The sequence below is a fragment of the Aphelocoma coerulescens genome, chromosome 1, assembly GCF_041296385.1.
Source record: "Aphelocoma coerulescens isolate FSJ_1873_10779 chromosome 1, UR_Acoe_1.0, whole genome shotgun sequence".
Taxonomy (NCBI): Eukaryota; Metazoa; Chordata; class Aves; order Passeriformes; family Corvidae; genus Aphelocoma; species Aphelocoma coerulescens.
This window is the reverse complement of record NC_091013.1, coordinates 95,900,453-95,916,609: the sequence shown is the minus strand read 5'-3', so window position 1 is coordinate 95,916,609 and position 16,157 is coordinate 95,900,453. Positions and strand designations below refer to the sequence as shown.

General features: G+C 41.7%; 1 protein-coding gene and 1 long non-coding RNA gene across 2 annotated transcripts in view; one reads left to right on the top strand and one right to left on the bottom strand.

The window, feature by feature from the left end:
* The first annotated feature begins 10,177 nt into the window (after nt 1-10,177).
* LOC138112498 (lymphotactin-like) lies at nt 10,178-14,215 on the top strand. The gene is made up of 3 exons (XM_069019715.1): nt 10,178-10,318; nt 12,817-12,934; nt 13,659-14,215. The coding sequence occupies exons 1-3, from the start codon at nt 10,249-10,251 to the stop codon at nt 13,762-13,764; spliced, it is 294 nt and encodes a 97-aa protein (XP_068875816.1). The 5' UTR covers nt 10,178-10,248; the 3' UTR covers nt 13,765-14,215.
* Nucleotides 10,948-16,157, bottom strand: part of LOC138112501 (uncharacterized) — a 90,156-nt gene continuing 84,946 nt past the window's right edge. Inside the window, exon 3 of the long non-coding RNA XR_011151756.1 lies at nt 10,948-11,420. This is a non-coding gene — a long non-coding RNA (uncharacterized lncRNA). The remainder of the gene's footprint in view (nt 11,421-16,157) is intronic.

The following is a 16,157-nucleotide window of genomic DNA, read 5'->3' as shown; positions in this document are numbered from 1 at the left end:
AATGAGGTGCTGTTTTTCCTCCTCATAGAACAGCTGAGTAAGAGGCCAAGGACATTCTCACTTCCATGACAGAGCTACAGCATTGCAGCACAGGCACTAGGGGCTGCAATCAAGCATTACTAATGTGCTCAGCAGCTTAGGTATTAAGTTCACTAAAGAATAAAAAAGGCATGGAAAGAACACGTAGGCAAAATGTAATGGATAGCCACAGGTGGGAGGAAAAATCAGCTTTGAATTCTCCCTAGAATAATTCCTTGCATAAGACTTTATATAAGCTGACAGCCTTTCATATTCTCAGAATAGGATCCCAAAATTCACTGGCAAGGTCTGCACCCTCCAGTAAGAACGGCCCCAAGACTGCACTCACCAACTACCACACTGTTTATTACATCGGAAAACAGGGACAGCCAGTTTCAGGTGGCGTTGGAACCCAGTTTCTACAGCATTTGGGTCTTTGACATCACCCACTGGGTCAGCTTACAACAAGGCAGGCCTTGGAGAGGCACATCACTCCCTGTCTGCAACTGTGTGGAAAAGAGTTATACAGGCAGGGGCAGAAAGCAAAGCTGACCTTGATTAGCCTCTCTGGAGTCCAGTCTTTTAAAGAAAAGAGAAGAAAAAACTCCAGCTGCCTGTGCCTCCTGGACCTGCCACTCTACAACAGTACAGGTGCAGGCAAAACAGGCAGCACCAAGACACGCTGCTGAGCCAGCAGTGTGTTTGACATGCACTTACTTGCCAACAGCCCCACAGAGAAGGCTGGGCTCAAACAGAACTCTCCAAGATGAAAGGAAAAACTGTGAAGCCTGCCTAGCTTTTGCCATGTGAGAGCATTTTTGCTCCAGAGGGCTTTTATATATTTCAAGCCACCCAGTTGTTTTTATGAACAAGACCTATGCTCAGCATCTCATTTCAAAGTGAGTCAGAGGCACGAGCAGCAGGAGAAGGCAAAGGTTTGGTTTCACATGCCAGGCTAACACTCATCTCATTTGTTCCATTATTTGGAACCATATGCCCAACAGAAGAAACAGGGAAACAATAATACCAGCATTATTTTAGAGCAGTGCCCAAGGGACTTGTCATCTGACCTTCAGCGTTGCCAGAATTCCCACTACAATGAGGACAGTTACATTCCCTAACTTTGCTTCCCTACTCAGGAAGTGGCACACCTGCTTCATGGAAGATAAGAGTGGGGTTTGATTTGTGTTTTACTTTCTAGAGTAAATAAGGTTTTCCCTCAAGATCTTGAAGAAAATATTGACAATGTGACATGACCATATCCCTAAATACTCAAAATACTCAGCACAGAAAAGCAAACTCTTCCTTTGATAAAAAAGTGCAATGGTGTTTCAATCTAACCTCGTGTTTTGGAGGTCTTCAATTTCTAGGAGTTTCAAATTGGAAAAGTTGGTTATCATATATCCAAATCTCTGAAAAGCACATATTTTAAATAAAGATGAGGAAATCAACAATATTCTTACTGGGCAAGCATAATAACATTTTGCATGTAAGCCACATGCAAAAGTTTACAAGAGGAAATAAGTAGCATGCAACACAAACCCAGACTTTCAGAATATTTTTGTAGAGTTTTCTGAAAAAGTGAGGCTCTTTCTTTGCATAAAGAACCACTACAATGACTTGGCATAACATCTCTTAATTGAAGCCACCAACAGACAGGAAGGAAAACCAAAACCTGCCCTGGAAGGAACCTTCTGGGTAACCTCATTTAGAAGGGCAGAGAGGTGGTACATCTGCACACAAGCTAAATCCCCAGGTATGAAACAGAGGGAACAAAGAAAGGTAGCCTCTAGAAATGTTCTACGTGATCCTTAGAAAGTCATGAGTTTCACTTACCTCACCATTTCATAAATCCAGTAGGGAATATTATTTACTCTTTCATAACAGAGAGTACAACAGACTTCTGGAAAGCTCCCTCAGCTTAATCCAAATCAGGTTCTGGATGTGCTTAAACACTTTCATAAGCCAATACTTTTTATTTCTGAACCCACAAAGATTACCAGCTGAGAAGTCCACACCTGATCCAAATGGTGTGGGGAAGGGTCACTATTTAACAAAGAAGACACCAAAGAGGATGGAAATTAAGGATAATTACATTTGGCTGCCCTGTTTCATTTCAGCTGGGGTTTTTTGGGGGTGTTTTGTTTGTTTGTTGTTTGCTTTTTTGTTTTTTTTTTTTTGTGCTCCAATTAATTTATTAGTCAGGTGACATCGGAACAATACCACACACCACATAGTGGATATGAAAAAATACACGTGACCCTTTGTGCACTTTTGTGCTATTCATGTGTTCACTTGTTCAAACTGCACCAAGAAGGCCTGGTATCATACAATCATATGGAGGAGAATAAGAGAAAATTCCTCTGGAGCAGATCAAATCTATGGTGAAAGGGGCTTTAGAAGTTTTTAGAAGACAGTATAGGTCATACAGTCAATTCAGAATTAAGATCATGATATAACTGACCAAGGAAAATACTGTATTATTTTTATTATTCTGCTTTGGCCTGGAAATTAGAATCATTAAAATGCAGTGATTTGGTTGTAAAAAACTTGACACATAGCCTAGAAATCAAAACTCAAAAGTAGATGTTCCTCAAGAGTCAGCTTCTAAGGGAGGAAGCTTCACACACAGGCATTTTTACATCAATAAAAAAGCCCAAAGAGTAATTTTTCTCCCTTTCTGAGAGCCCAGGACGTTATCTCTGGCTAGTACACCCTGCTGGGTTTTAACCACCTTTGTTCTGCCTCACCAGCTTCCTGCCTTGCTGGCTTCAGCTAGAGCTACCCATCCAGAGCAATCAGAGTGCAGGGAGCCTCCAAGGCACACCAGGACCATGAAGATACTCAGCCTGATTCTCACCTGTTTGAACTTGATCCTCTTTTCCCCTGACGGGAAGAGGCCTAAACAAGGTCATGCCCAAAGTCATCTGAAACTGAAGTGCTGCAAGGCAAGCTCTGCTGATGGGAAACGGCTTTCAGCAGCTCTTCGGGCCATAAAGGATCAGCAGACCACAGAGCCTGACCTGCTTCACAAAGGCTGCTGCAGAGAATAGCTGCTGGGAAAAGGCACCTCTTTCTAACCTGGAGAGAGAACAGGGCAAGTCTAAGATCTGAGTCTCCAGACCCTGACTGAGAATAATTAGCATATTCACAATATAGCAAACATCATTCAATTTCTCTCCTCTCAATAAAATAAGCCAGCTGAGATTACCCTTAAAATGCACTTTATTAGACTGCATGTCCCCAAGGCAACCAAGTGTCTAAATCCTTGAAATTTCCTCCTCTCCTCCCCCTTCAACAGTTCTGTCCAGGGAGAAGAGGCTTAACACTTGCCTGCCAGTTTCTTCTCTTTTCAGTCTCTTTTCCCCTGGCTCCTCAGGCTAGCTAGCTCTCCCAGGTTTAAAGCCCTGGGTGCAGGCCACACCTTTCAAACTTTTTTTTCCCCTAAGGTAAAGTTTAAATCACAAAACAGACATTAGGGAATAAGGAAGCTTTCAAAAGCTATGACTTACAGGGACTAGACTGCAGCTACCTCTGCCCACTTCCCCTTACAATGTTCTCTGGAAGCTCTACATTCCCTCCCTACCAGGTGGTGAGTGCTTGCAGGAGGATGGCACAGTTGCACTGTGACAAGTTCATTACTCTCTGCACAAGCCACCTACATTACAAGCCAAGGTCTGGAAAAAGAGGGAGCATCCTGCATAACCCACCTGTCACCCCACTCAGAGGAGAAGCAAATGGACACAAAGAGCCTAGAGAAGTTAGGCAGAGCTTTAGACTACATCCAGCTGATGAGTTGTTGATTTGCAATGAGAACTGTGCCCCTCACAAAGAAAAAACACAGGAAAGAATTCTATTTAGTCACAGGACATAGTAGAAAGAAGAGAACAAGTAAGAACATGAGAGTGCTTCAAAGATGAACAAAAAAAAAATCACAATTGTGAGGTCAACCAAGCCTGTGATTGAAGGATTAAGGCACAAATTTGGAGACAGAATTGAAGAGTTTGCAAACTTCCCAGTTCCAATTCTCTATGAGGGAACTCCTGCACTTCTGCAAGGAGCACCAGATCTACACATCTCCCATGGATTTCACTGCCAAACAATAGAGCACACATACAACTCTTACCTAAACACTAATAACTAGAGCAAATTGTCACTGAGAAATACTACTGCTAACCTAAGGCAGAGTCCAGCTCCTACCTATTTCACAGTAGCTGTTTTCTAATGCCTTTGAGACCTGGGCCAAATGTTTCTTAATGGAACAACAGAGCTCTATCCACTGTCACAGCACGGGAATCCAGCAAATACAAGCGGTGCCTGACAGCTACAGTGCCCTCTTCACAGACAATTTGAGGAACAGTGCACTGCTACAGCCCTAATTCCCTCCTTTGCTAGACCCTGAACTTTTCTGTTTTGTGATAAGAGAGCTAATTAAACTCTCCAATACTCTTACAACATTTTGAGAATCTCTGGAGAGAAGAGCTATGAAAGAGCAGTGTCTTTGCTTAGACAAATCTGCTAGTTACACATGGCAAGAGGACACCAATAACTCACAGCTGGACTGGCTGAGACCAGAGAGGGAGCAAGGTAAGGACAGAAATAAATAGGCAGGGCAGCCCCTGAATTTTGCAACTAGCATCAGTCAGGTGACTGACCCCATTTCATTTGGGGCTGCATCAATACCTGCTTAGCCCTGACGTACAAACTACCCCATCAAGCAGAGATTAGGTCATCTTTTCCCATGTATGTCTTTGACAGCGTGAGAGTGATGGCCTTCATTTCATTCTGTGGACAAAACAGGGAAAATATTCATTTACCTCAAAGAAGGTAGTATAGGAAATGGAAGAAACCAGTGCTCTCTGTCAGTAAATAACCCAGTGCACATAGAGCAAACAGATAATCTGACTCTAGAGCTGGCACAAGCAGGCAGTGTTTCTGACCGCAGGGACATGCGACTGATTTGGGCTGGGTTTGTGGAGGAGAGGAGGGGGGAAGATATGCCTGATAAGCTTTGCTACACTGGGTGGAGAGCTGCTAGTGGGGCCGTGCTGAACCATGAGTGAGGAATATAGAGGTCCGTAACTACACTGAAAGCTGCCAAATTAGGTGCAAGAAATATGATAACCATGGGAGGGAGCTCTTAAATTGTTGCTGTCTTAGACATGGCGAGGGTTTCTGCAGCCCTCAGTGCGAGAGAAAAGTAGTTTTCAAAAGTGAAACAGCATTTAAGAGTCTGAAACTACAAAGACTAAAATTAATGCTAACTTGAGGGGGAAAATTTTCCTATTCCCCTTGCCTCCCACATTGGATCACTCATTGCCGTGAACTCAGGTGAATAATACAGACTGATACATTTGTCTAACACATGGTTTCATACTCATTGTCATTACAATGGAGGAAAAAAACATAGAACAAATAAACCTCAAGGACTCTGTTTTAGAAAGTTCAGAGCAGAACATTTTCAAGGGTGCATATTTGCTACAGCACCCTGTAAGCTCTTTTTTCCTTGCCCCTCTCATTTAAGCCTTCATTTAAGTGCACAGTGACTCTCCTGCTATTATGGACTCACTGAGCAAATGGCTAAGAGAATACAGAAGCCAACTTACAGAAAAATACTTCTTAGTTTGTATCTGTTTGAGGGTGCAGCTGCAAGAGCACCAAGTTCCATTTCATTGCACAGGTGGGAATTAAGTGCTGTGACCAGTTTTAAAAAGTTCTAAAACACTTTGTGGAACAGGATGTGGCCCAAAATTGTCAGATTATAGTAACTAGTGTGAAGCAAGACAATGTATCTCACCAGTGGTGTGGTTAGAAAGTGTGACAGCTGTTCATCATCAGAGATGAAGCAGAAAAATGCCTATTCCAGAGACTACTGTAATTCTCTGAGGGAAGGAAAAGTATCCTCTTTGGGAAAAAAATATCCATGGATTTCTCTTGCAAAAATTCTGGAATTATCTCTTCCTATCTTCTCTGTGGTTTTTGATGGGGAGAGGGTTTCTTTGGTTTTGGTTGGTTGGTTTGGGGGGGAGTTGGCTTTTTTGTTTGTTTGGGGTTTTTTGTTTGTTTGTTTGGGGGGCTTTGGTTGGTTGGTTTGGGGTTTTTGTTTGTTTTGGGGAGGGGGTTTTCGGCTTAGGTTTGGTGGGTTTTTTTTTCGGAAGCCACAGGAATTAAAATCATAATTAAAAGTCAAAATTTGTTATATCTGTTTAAATTCTGTGGTAGGACGTCATGAAGATTTGGTTATTAAAAATGCTTACAAGGATCATTATTGTTTTAAACAAATGCATTTATTAGAAATCAGCTATTTAAGGGGGGGGGGGGGGGGAAAGCCCGAAGGAAAAAAACAGAAGAAAAATCCCAAGACTCCCTTTGGGAAAGTTCAAGAAGGTGACATTTTCAAAAAAAAGAAATTTCACATTATTCCCTTCATTTTCGTCTTTTTTTTTTCAATCCACTAGCCAATTTCAATTGATGGTAAACAAAAAGGCAAAAATCCCTATGAGTTTTCCAAAACCTAGCATCTCAACAGCAGAAAGACCCAAGCTGGTGCCTCCACTGTGGGGAAAATCCAGCAGAAAAGGGATATTCAATGCAGCAGGTCTGACAGCACATGTGAGCTGGACAGCTGCAAGTGTGTGGAGGGGATGCATGGTTTCCTTTGGCACATGAAAACATATGCTGAGGAGTTAAGAACAATTATTGGGTGGAGGCAAGAGAAGTGAGCAGACAAAGGACCAAAAGTTGAATCCAGGCTTATTGATTCTGCATATTGCTCTGCTCCCTGGAAGCTGGTGCTTTATTGTGATTCTCTGTTACACAGCCCGTCCTTCAAACGTTCTTTAAAACCAAAATGATGGCAGAAGTGTTTAACGGCAGTAATGAGAACAAGTCTTTATACTTGTAAATAATAGCACATGCTACTATGTGAGAGGTATGCAAATATCACTGATGTAGGTTCTTGTACCTGTAACTCTCCCTTTTCCCTCGCAATCTTAGCTCTTCAAAATATTCCCTGTGATCACTGTCATGGAGCAAAGGAATCCAAACACATACAGACTGGCCAAAGGACTCTCTTCAAAGCATGAGGTACCACTGAGAAAACTGTTGCCCACTGAGAAACAGAAGTATCTGGATTTCTTCAGTTTGTTGAGAAAAGCTCATATTTACCCAGAAGCAACATATTGGTTCTGATCCATTTCCAGTGCTTAAGGCACTGACTATCCATGGTTCACCTAAAGTCGTTTATGTCTCACAAAACAGTCTTTACTCTTCTCCTGAAGACTAACAGCATAGGACTTGGTTCCCATCCTTGATCCTACAGATATGGCATGCAAAAAAAAGAAGCACTAAACAAAGTCTGTTTTATGTGACAGCTGAGAATGTGGAAGAAGAAATAACAAAAAAAAACAATTCAACAAAACAAGGAAGAAAAAGAATAATCATATTGTAGAATCATAGAATGGCCTGTGTTGGAAGGGACCTTAAAGATTATCTAGTCCAATCTCCCCTACCTTGGGCAAGGGTACCTTTCACTAGACCAGGTTGTTCAGAGCCCCATCCAGCCTGGCCTTGAGCACTTCCAGGGATGAGGCATCCACAGCTTCTCTGGGGAACCTGTTACAGGGTTTCATCACCCTCTGAGCAAAGAATTTCTTCCTAACATCTATCTAAGACTACCCTCATTCTGTTTGAAGCCATTGCCCCTTATCCCATGACTACATGTCCTTGAAAAAGTCCTTCTCCAGCTCCCTGTAAGCCCCCTTCAGGTACTGGAAGGCTGCTAGACGGTATCCCCACACAGACTGAGAATATTCCACAAATTCCCAAAGGTATTTGACTCCTGTTTCAACATGTGAGATATTTAGGTACCTTCACAGAATCGAGCTATAGCCACATCTGGTTTCTGTGCAGCAATAGCATTGCACAGGGTTTAGTTGACTTCCCAGTATGGATTTCTCAAAGAACCAAAGCTCACAAGATTATAAAGATGAGGATCAGACTATTCCTCTTGTAAATCTCAGGGGAGTGTATAACTAAACCAAAACAAGCTCATTGAACTAAACCAAAAGAAGATAACACTGAATGAAAGAAAGCAAAGACCTCTGGGCCCTCTCAAACCAAATCATTCCCAAGGTAATTTTACATATCAGAATACTTCAAGTTGAACGACTAAAGAAAGATTTTGATTGATTTGATTTTTTACTATTATTTAAGAGCACATAATACACCAAGGGAAGATGGCAGGACCATCCTGGCAGGAAAAAGCTGGCAGTGTAGTAGTGGAAACAGATGGTCTAAAAGCAAAAACTCTATTATGATTAAGAGAAAGTATTGTTAATAGGATTACGTTTCTAAAGAAGGAGTTCTGCCAAAACCAGCACAAAGCAGAGTAGTTACTAAAAATGTGATTGAAGCCATCAATTTAGATTAGAAATTATTATCTCTCAGCTGAGAATATGTTTGCTTCTACTCCACTACAATATCAATTAAAATACTAAACATAAACTACTATTTCAGGTAAACATAAACCTATGAAATCTACAGAGCAAAAGTGATGAAAAGCAAGGGAAGAGGAGAGGGGAAGAAAATCACGGAAACATCACAGCTGGATGTTACCTGCTTGCTACTTCTTCAACCAGTACTCCAAGTATTAAGAGACAATGTAAAATCAAAATACATTGGGATCCAATATATTCCACCTAACTTCACTTATGTACTCTGTCCTGCATAAGAGACATACACAAATTGCTTCTGTAGATAACAGAGGCAGAAACTTATCCCGAGGGTGACAATGTCCATCACAAAACCAGTTATCTGAGATAAAGAGGTGCTTAAGCTGAGGTTTTTAAGTCCCCTCCTAAAGCCACTGAATGTCCTCATTTAGTCTTCAAAAGTTATTAAGTGACCTGATAGCATAAATTTGAGTGAGGGACTGCTAAACATTCACTAAAGATGCTCATTTCTATGAGTGCATAGGAATTTAGTAATTCATGAAGATGTTGGCCTCTCTTTTTAAAAGCTGACTACATGATGAGAAAATCCAGCATTACGAACTTTTTGCCCTGATAAGTAAACTCTTGATACTAGGCACAACACTGCTCACTGCATATTTTTCTTCCTTCAGCAGGGCTGCTGTCATGAAACAGGGTACATACCACAATTATTTCAGTAAAAATTTCCTGACCTTGTTAAAAATTAAGAAAACTATTGCATTTAGCAGTTGTCCCTGGTTCAGGATAATCATTACTTAGCAACAACTGAAACACACATGTGTTACTGACATTATTCTCATGCTAAATCCAAAATACAAAACAGTACCACCTACTAAGAGGAAAATTACTCCAACTCAGCCAAAACCAAGACACTCTCATGATTTCTCCAGTCCTTGCAGTGACAGCTGTTCACAAGCCCAGGCATCAGGCAGCCTGGTGTATACATATGCACATCAGGACCAGCTGGGTTTTTCTACAGAGCTCTGAAGGGCACAAGAAGATTTCTGCTGTGAGGCTCTGGAAGAAGATGCCAGCTCAAGTGCTGCTTCATGTGCGGTCTGGAGGTCCACAGCTGGCCTGACAAATATTAGCAGGACCAAAACCATTGGCTTGTAGCAACATTGTCCAGTAACATAGACCACATTCCATAGAAAGGACACCCTAAAGCTGGGTGATAGGGTTGGCACAGTGTGCAAAAAAGGGCAGACCCTTGAATTTCAACCTTGAATTGAAACCCTTGTATTTCAGTCATGCCCACACCAGAAAGAGCCAAGGTGTTCCTGTTTCCATCATCCTTTAGCTCACAGTTCCCCTTTCCAGTGGTCCACTGGTCAGTAAAGTAATTCTGAATGTCACTCTGTGTCTCTGCATTGTGGCTTAGCTAAAGGTCTCAAAATTGAAATGTGAAACAACAGGAACATTTCTTACAGATTTCCACTACAGCACAAGAGCTCTCACTTTTTGCAGCTTGAAATAAACCCAACTCACAGCACAGCAGCATGTGCAACCACACTGGGTTTGAGCAGGAAAAGCCTTCTGAGGGGGGCTAGTGAAGGACTAGTGGGGGAAAGGAAGTGGTTCTCTCACCAGAAAAAGTACTGCCACTCAATTTTACCACTTATAGTCAGGCCCATCACAACACCTCAAAAAGGAAAAGAAGAACTCACCCCTGAATGACAATATATAAACCCTGTGAGAGAGCCACATTCTGCTCTGCCTTGACCCAGAAGCCACAGCAATGAAGCTCCACACTGCAGCAATCCTGCTCCTCTTCTGGCTTGGCATCTTCACTGTGCACACAGTTAAAGGTAAGTTTGCAACTCAAGAGGAATCACTCCACATTGCACCTGTGGTCTCATGAGCAGCATTCAAACAGCTGATTTATAAGATAAAGCTTACAAGAAATCCAGATGAAAACTGCAAGAATGGCAGCTTTATGGGGGATTTCATCTGATGTCCTGCCAGACGGTGGTTGGTTTCTGCTTTAATGCAGGGAGAGATTCTGTGCCTGGGAGCACTTTAAAGGGTTTCTGTGCAATATTCTCTCTCTCAAAATCATAAAATCTTGAAGGCACAATGTCTTTTAGTCTCACTGATGCCATATACCTGGGTGTACTATAGGTTAATAACATGTCATGAAAAATATTTCTTGAATAAGATGTACATTTTTTCTTTTTCCAGATAGATTACTTTTATATGAATTCTTTTGTATTGTTTGTTGTTTGTCTCTAACTATAAAGCCTTCATCCCTCTAATGTCCCCATTTCAAAAAGTTCTTCCAGTTCTGTATCCCACATTGTTTATTTGCTTGTTTCTCAATAAACCATTTAGAGCAGACAGGGAAATTATGAACCATAACTAAGAAGGAGAGTAACAGATTTATACAATATCTTCTCTCTTTTCACTGAGCCATGCAATCAAACATCCTTGAGACCAGTTATGAGCACTGACATGAGCCATGTTTATTGGCCATGCTTTAAGTAAGTTTGTCTATAGTGGTGTTTAGGTCACTGACTTTTGAACTAGGCTCCATGTATCATGGAGAAACATGAACATAGACCCATTACCACACATCACCTCATCACAATTAGATTTCACACAAAGCACTGATACACAAGCCATATGCAAACCCACAAAAATGCACTCAAAAACACAGAGAAAAGATATCCTCACAAAACCACACCGAGACCTGCTAAGCATTTACAAGACTATGAAGCTGCACAGCCTTTATGCTGACCCACTGCCTCTCCAACTCCATCCCACTACATGCCCCAATTTGGATTGGTGATGCTGCTCTTCATCCTGGCAGCAGTGGCTCCGTATCACACACTGCCAGTTGCCAATGTCGTTCTCCAGGATGTGTAATTGGCCATAAGTATCACCAGGTCTGAAAAAGCACACCGAGATTGTCTACAAGAGAAAGGAAAAAGAACGACAAAGAACGATAAAGAAACCAAATACACCTGGGAAAAAGGGTAGCTATAGGTGCAGAGCAGTTGGGGTTTGTTCCCAGCCTTAGAGAAGCTCTGCTGCTTCTCTGCATCCATTCCCCAAAGATTGTGTAGTAGCAGAGGAAATATTTCCAGGACTAGTAAGGATTGCTTGGCTGTCTTTGAGCTCTTTTAATGCCACATTTTGAAAACCAGTCTGAGGCAGGAAGAAATGTGAAATGAATCATATAAAAAACTACATTGTGATACTCATGACTAAAGCAAGAGCAGGAGAGCTATTCCTCCAGGCAAACAAATCTCAGGAATTAGCAGCTCTGCCAGTACCTGTGCACTGGCTATCCCACAACTTCTCCAAGACTGATGCATGTTTGTCTCAGCTATTCTAATTATTTCAAACAAAGAACAGCTCACACATAGTGAGACTACGTGCAGCAGGTTTTATATTTAACAAGGTGCACCAGAACAGCTCTCAGACTTTTCTCAAGCCAGTAGCTCCATAAATTCTTTATAAATAAACCACAGAGTACAGCAGAGTTCTGCTTGTTCCCCACATGCTTTCCCAAATTTGTCTTTCATGAATGGGACAAAACCAGAAACAAGCAAGTGGAGGCTTAACTAATGTATGCCTATGCTTCATCTCACCTAAATGAGCTCCCATTTTAAGTTATCACCATGTAAGAAAATGAGTGCCCAGAAAATTTTATACCAGTATTGTGATCCTCTTTTTTAATCACCAGTACATTTCTCTGAATTGTATCAAAATCTTGGAGGAAAGCAAGGATTAAGTAGCACTCCACTCCCTCTATAAGCAAACTTACAGGAAGCAGATATAAGCACTGATTCTTCTGGCAGATATCTCTCCCTTTCTGTCAACAATTTTTGTTAATGCTACTTTTCGATATCTACAGTGAGAGAAGTAGCCGTGCTTTCCTTTTCTTCACTTGGAAAATAGGAGAAATTGCTGATCCACGTTCATATAATATGTGGATATCCACCCAGTAAACTTCCAGTTCTAAGCACTAATGAGCAGTTATTTGCAGGCCTTATTATCAGTGATGCCAAACAGCTTTTTTGCTATGGAAGCCGTGACTCCCTGGGGGCAGATTTACTCTACTATTGTCCAGGCCAGTGGGTGAAAACTCGTATCTTAACTGAAATAGCAGTAACACTTTAGAGATGGTAGGATGAATCACAACAAATAGCTTAAGCTCTCTGGTGTAACTGGTACTGTGGCTGCATATCCTAGCACTCTCATGGTCTAACCACAACTGGAAATCTTCTGGAATTCATAATTTAGTAACTAATTATGGCTAAATATTAAGTGGCTTTGTCATTTATCTATTTTTCCTTTCTAGGAAGCGCTAGTAGTCAGTCCAGTCGCAAATACAGTTGTGCAACTCTGTCTCCAAGGCAACTGAACATCCGAAATCTTGTGAACTATGAAAAGCAACAAGTACCAACAGATGCCATCATGTAAGTACCAAGTGAACCCTTCAGAGTTCCCTTTGCAAACACAATATCATCACATAGGGAACAGGCATCAGAATTCAAGTCATGGCCCAACTCACTAAATCTGGCTAGTTCAGGTCACCCTTCCAGTTCTTCCATCAGGGAGTCAGCTGGCAGCCAAGGGAGTGAGGGGAGAGGAGGGGACCTCAGAGAGCTGGGAGATGTGTACTGCTCATGAATAATGGCAGGAAGCTCACTGACCAGTCACATCTTTGTGCCCAGTGAGGGGGCAAAAATCTCAGCAAGGGTGGAGCAGTCAGAGGCCCCGTGCATGAATTGAGTCAAGGAGAAAGTCCATGTGAAAAGAATGTGGGGTAGCTCTGAGTCCTGCTAGGAGCTGTGTTTGGTTGTTTGAGCTCACAAGCGTGTGTCTTTATCAAATCTGGGATCTGCTCCTGAGAGACTAATGTTCCTCATGATTTAAAATAAAATCCCAGAATAGCAGGTATGCTTGGTTATCTTAATATCCATATATATGCACATGACCTGGTATGTTACACATGTACCTATGCCATGAACAGGGAACTACATTGCTAACTGGTGTTATTCTAACATTTACAAACTCTAGAATTTGATATTGTTTTAGCACACTGTTGCTTATGTTTTGAATAAAAACCAAGAACAGTAGACCCTGGGTTTAGAGAATGGAATTTGATGGCTGCCTGGTTTGCTTTCCTTTTTCCTATAGGTTTATCACTGCAAAAGGTATCAGGATCTGCGTAGGTGCTAATCAGACATGGGTGCAAACTGCTATAAGGAGAATAAATGAAAGACGTGCTGCCAAACGCAGATAATCCTGTCCTAGACAAGCATCTAGGACCACTTAGCTGGAATCATCATCAGTGCTGCACGTAACAAGGAAGAAACCTTACTACCTGCTTTTATTTCCTTGCTTTTAATAAACGGCAGTAAACTCTCTGAACAAACACAAAATCACTTCCCCCTGAGCTGGAAGAGTGTAGGCCTCCATCCTGATGGAGAGCAGAGCATTCTGCATTGAGTGCTGCTTGTAAGGTGCTGTGTAAGTTAGTTATTCACCCTCATGTGAGACAAACCTGAAACAATTGGTTTGCTTTTTCCATCGCTTTTCTCTGAATAAGAACAATCCATGTCTGGAATGGAATCTGTATTTCACAAACTCATGGGAACTCCCTGCCCAAGAGAACTATGTACATATAAACATCTTACCATCTTAAAACTGATACATGCTACTAACAGCAGGCTTTGGATTTTAATAAAGTTACCAAAAACCTGAATCAAATGGCAAGTTTGTTTGCTTGATTGTAATGCAGATGGATACTGCTGAAACAGGTCCCAAGATGACAGCACAAATCTGAGAACCTAAGGGCGAGTTAGCTAGAGCTGACACTGTTGCTAACTCATGACTCAGATTGCTTTGGAATAGCCTAATTCCAAGCTTTCTACACCATATTTCAGCTGTAAAGCTCACACCTCAGACAATATCTCTTCAAAAGTTTGAGTAATTATAGAACAAAGTTCATACCATACTCAGGTGATCCCCACATTATCAGAGGCAGAAATGGAAGAGCTCTCTGCTCAGAGAGAGAAAACATGGCATTTGAGGATCTTGAGGTAGAAGAGAGGTACAGGCAGAGATGCTTCTGGAGTCAAGTTCCTCTCATATTACCACATGGATGGAGCCTGCACTTTTGCCAACCTATGGGCTTTTCATCCTACGTAACACCTCTTAGTGATACTCCTGGAACTACAGCACTTCCAAACTACACCACAGAAATAAGATTACATTACTCTAAAAGCCAGTCTTTACAGTTCCCTGCTCTGCAGAGCAGACTAACACCAATTCCAGCATTTGATATTGTTTTAGCACATTTTTCCTCATACTCTGCATGAAAACCAAGAACAGCAGACCTGGGTTTAGAGACTGGAATTTGATGGCTACCTGGTTTGGTTTCTTTGTTTCTACAGGTTTATTATTGCAAAGGGTATCAGGATCTGCGTAAGCCCTGATCAGAAATGGGTGCAGGTTGCTATAAAGAAAACAGACAAAAAGCAGACATCATCTAGGAATGGTATTCCCCATTTTAATGTTCCCAGTGAAACACCCCAGAGAGCGCTGCTCACTCATGCCCCTCCTCCGTTCCCCCTGAGGCCGGATTGAGAGGAGAAGTGGAGACACAAAAGGTAAAGATAACGGTTTGAGATAAGAAAATAAACAGTTACAACAACTATACAAATATCAGAGTGTGCAAGACAGACAAACAATTCACATGTGATTGCTCACCATGTGTTACCCTGGGCCCCACAACTGCAGACTGCATGCACTGGCCCAACTCACCTCTCTGTCCTCTCTGCACGGTGTGAGGTGGTATAGGATAACCCCAGCTCAAGGGCATGTAAATAGGCCAATACTTTTGGACCTCACTGGAAGACCTAGATTCAACTTAAGGCTCAAAACTGGCCTCCCTACACAATCACTCTCTGGATGAATTCAAATGCCAATCACTCAGCTTTTCCTGTGCTTCCTAAACTCCTCTGGGCACTTTTCTAAGCCACACTTCAGGTAACATGGACCTTGATTAACCTCCATTCTTGCTTCCTCTGCTTGTACCCATAAGAATTGAAGTAAATCCTTCAATTTTCCTGAGAGGAAAGTCTAGTTTTGAAGGTGTTTGGGCTGTAACCTCTCTGTAGGGAGAAGACATCAGGTTTCAGGCCTCTCAGTCTAGATCATCTCAATACCACTATTTTTGGTAATAAAACCAAATCACTTTTGACACAGGAACGGCCACTCTGGTGATAGACAACATGGAGAATAGAAATTTTTATTTCCCTCAAAGTTGCAAAATAGGGCTTAAAGACTAACAAATTAAGTAAAAGTATGTAAAAGTAGACACAAGGGATGCTAAACATAGCTGGAACCTGCGGATAAACAGATGATGAGGAACACAGCGTGTTTTGTGACAAAGTTATGTAACAAGAGATAACAGTGGATGCCTTAAGAGAAGCTCAGTACGAGGTCATTACAGTTCTGAGGATACCCAGTGAATATGACCACCAGACACTGCCTTAGATGACCCTCTAAGACCATAAAAGGACATCCAATAAGATATAGAGACATGTAAACTAATCCTAGGAAAAGTGATGTTTATGTATTAACTAGGAAGTACATTATAATGAATACATATTATCATGATGGAATAAATAC

Excerpts from the sequence above, each read along its gene's own strand:
- LOC138112498 (XM_069019715.1), top strand. The coding sequence starts at position 10,249 with ATGAAGCTCCACACTGCAGCAATCCTGCTCCTCTTCTGGCTTGGCATC. Across the intron at positions 10,319-12,816 it reads CACTGTGCACACAGTTAAAG|GAAGCGCTAGTAGTCAGTCC; the intron begins GTAAGTTTGCAA and ends TTTCCTTTCTAG. Across the intron at positions 12,935-13,658 it reads GTACCAACAGATGCCATCAT|GTTTATCACTGCAAAAGGTA; the intron begins GTAAGTACCAAG and ends TTTTTCCTATAG.